Here is a 3,180-nt window from a genome sequence, read left to right as displayed (position 1 = left end):
GAGCAGCGTGTGCTGCCATCTGTTGCCCTTCTCCGACCTGATGCGAAGATGCCGCGATATTCAAATATCGTGACATAATTAATAACTATTATTATTACTTTTTAATTACTAGCTATTTTTTTTATAATAATCATAAATTTTGTTTTAATTAATTGGAAGGGTTGGTTAACTTAAAGAATATAAGTGACAAAATAAAATTTTTTTTTCTCATATTTTTACTGAAAAAGCAAAATCTTAGGAGCTTATAACCACTATCATTTGAAAAAAAAACATATCACTTATGTCCTTCAGTTCTAATCCCTTCAATTAATATTTTCATAATTGATTCAACTAATGTACCTGAAGATCAGAACGTTTTTTTACACAACGAAAATGAAAAAATTTATGTAATTTGACCGCTCAAAAGTGACTTCAGGGGTGATTGGCGGTGGCTGCAATTGCCGATTGATATGCGAACCCGAGTCAAAATTAAAAAGGTGATTTGACTTATTAGTATATGATTAATTGATTATTTTATGAGAACAATAAATACAAACGATGTGTTGGAAAACAGAAACTGCCGAAGAGTTTGAAAAAAACTGCTGAAAACTAATCTGCTGCCGCCGGGATTCGAAAGCACGACCTTACGAATATGAAGCACAACCACTGCCGCACTGCTACTTGGACGCTCACGATCAGATGGAAATTTCTTTATGTATGACAATAATATCATGCTAAAGAATTGAGCTTATTCGAAGTTACAGATTAAAATTATGGTAGGCCATAGAGGGTTACAATACCATTTTAAAAAGGTGATTAAGTCCTCCATGCGGTTCGTTTAGGACATTGAGGACTTAAATACCATATTACATTCAGCGAGAAGTCCAACATCAAAAGAACTGAGGCTTTGGAGGCTCAAACTACTGTTTTAATTTTGACTCGGGAAATATTTCAGAAATCTAGATCCAGTAGATTTTTTACTTTTCATTTTGATTTTTTATTTTTATTCTGCGAAAAATGTTCCGATCTTCAGGTACATTTAAACTACTATTTTGTTAAATAAAAAAAGTTGATTTAACTGTAAAAAAGAGATATTTATTTTTTATTTTTAACGATATAAATTATAAACGTATGTTTTAATGCGAATCCAATCCTTGTTCTTCAACAAATCGGGATGGTTTTTTATTAATTCTTCACACTCTCGTTTTTTAGGGGCTTTCTTAAGTTGAATGTCCCTTTTGAAATAGTTTTTGACAACTTTCGCTTGCTCTGGTGCCCATGGTGTTCGACCAATTTGTTTACAAGCTAAAATAATAATATTTTTCTGTTATCATCATATCATACGAAGGCAAAATGAATGCTACAGTTACTTACATTTTACTTTCGTTAATGTAGGTTGTTTCTTGTAGTCAGGCATAAGATTGTTGAATGAAACATCATTATCAGCTTCAATATCATTATTATCATCATCATCATCATCAGTATCCTCTAACTCAACCGCATCTACTTCTGGATTAATATCTATTTCATTTAATGATTTTCCTTTGTATTTATTACCATCACCTTTGTCCATAAGTATTAATAATTTAGACACTCTGGCGGTTTGATAAATATCTTGTGGTAGTCTAACGAAACAAAGAAAAGAATTATATGTAATTGAAAAAAATGTCAAGGACGATTAATAGTTTTTTTTTTTTTCAAGCGTTTTACTTAAACAAGAACTAATACTTCTAAAAATAAATAAGTACATAATGATTTTTATTTACTCACTTATAAAATTCATTATGAGTTTTTTCAGTGTGACCCATAAATTGCGCAAATTGTTCGGTTTCATCTTGACTAAGATTTAAGATTTGCATAACTGTTGCGATTGGTTTACGTAATTTATTTGATGAAATTTGTTCAGGATGATCTAGATTACATTTTTGAGCGAATTGTCGAATAATTGTATCAGCTCTTATCCAACGATCACTACCAGGATGTGCAAATAAGTACTGATTATTTTGTGAAACGAGATCTGTCTTTAGTCTAATATCTATAAGAGTATTCATCAAGTCTTGAAGATTTTGAGGGAATAAAATTACAGTTGGTTTACTTCCCTTTCCTCCAGTTACGACTCTCTTATAGTGTCTGGTTAAAACTTTTTCTGATGATGATAAAGAATTCATAAATTCTTCTTGATTAGATGTTGAAAAGCTTGTTAGGTATGCTTGAAATTTAGTATATTGTACATCTCCTATACATCGTCTATTGTATAAAATTGTTAATGTGAGTGTTGCATTTACTAAGTTTTTGTACTCACGCGCGTTATTGGGATAATTTTGAAGTGAAGCAACAGCTATATTCGCGATTTTATTAACGTAATTTTTGAATTTTAAAATATCTTTTGTCAATGGTAAAATAATTGGTTTATTCCACCTTTTTTCGTTTAGATCTTTGAAAGCTAAACTACTTATTTCTGTGGTCCATTGTGTTGCAATAAGATTTTTAAAGTTTTTAGCTGCTTGTATTTTGGCTTCTGGGTCATCACATTTTATGAAACGCTGTTTTCGTTGTAATGCTGTGATAAGTAAATCACAGGCTTGTTTGAGTGATGTACCCAGATGAGCCGACAAACTCGGAGCTCTATACGATTTTTCTACCGGATCGTAACCTCCAACTCTCTTGGCGCATTCTAACACTTTGTCAAAAAATGATGGAGTCATAGCATCAATTAATGAAAACTTTTTATTTTTCTCAATCGTTCTTAATTCTATGAGAAGTCGAGCTAACTCTCTCATTTTGTTAGAACACACTACGGCCATTTGAGCTCTTTTATGTTTTTATAAATATTGTTCACCGAAAAGATATATCAATGTGTCTGTTTTAGCCACTAAAGATATATGGTCCGCCTTCATTATATTGAATACTTCTTCTTTAACACGTAGCTTATGTAATGTGTTACTAGCATCAAGACCACAAGCAATAAGTGTTTGGGATGCCGACACGTGTCTAATTTTACTAGAATCTTTCGTAATTGTAACCGCGGGACATTTCTTGTAGTGACGGTATAAAAAACTTTGTGCATATAGTCCTTTACAATAAGCACAAGGAACATGTGGACTAGTAACTTTACCTGATTGATACATGGGCCTTATTTTGCCTTTCAAATATTCTTCGAAATTACCATCTTTTCTAATTAATTGGATTATTTCTGCTCTC

The 3,180-nt window shown here is 31.8% G+C and overlaps 1 protein-coding gene across 1 annotated transcript; it reads right to left on the bottom strand.

Annotated features, from left to right (window-relative positions):
- Positions 1–1,087: 1,087 nt before the first annotated feature.
- On the bottom strand, positions 1,088–2,759 carry LOC130673883 (uncharacterized). Its single transcript, XM_057479097.1, has 3 exons — positions 1,750–2,759; positions 1,354–1,604; positions 1,088–1,284 (listed from the first exon to the last, which is right to left on the bottom strand). The coding sequence occupies exons 1-3, from the start codon at positions 2,757–2,759 to the stop codon at positions 1,088–1,090; spliced, it is 1,458 nt and encodes a 485-aa protein (XP_057335080.1).
- Between the last annotated feature and the right edge of the window lie 421 nt (positions 2,760–3,180).

Source organism: Microplitis mediator, chromosome 8 (genome assembly GCF_029852145.1).
Source record: "Microplitis mediator isolate UGA2020A chromosome 8, iyMicMedi2.1, whole genome shotgun sequence".
NCBI lineage: Eukaryota > Metazoa > Arthropoda > Insecta > Hymenoptera > Braconidae > Microplitis > Microplitis mediator.
Note: the sequence above shows the minus strand (reverse complement) of the source record. Positions and strands in the feature narration are given on the sequence as shown.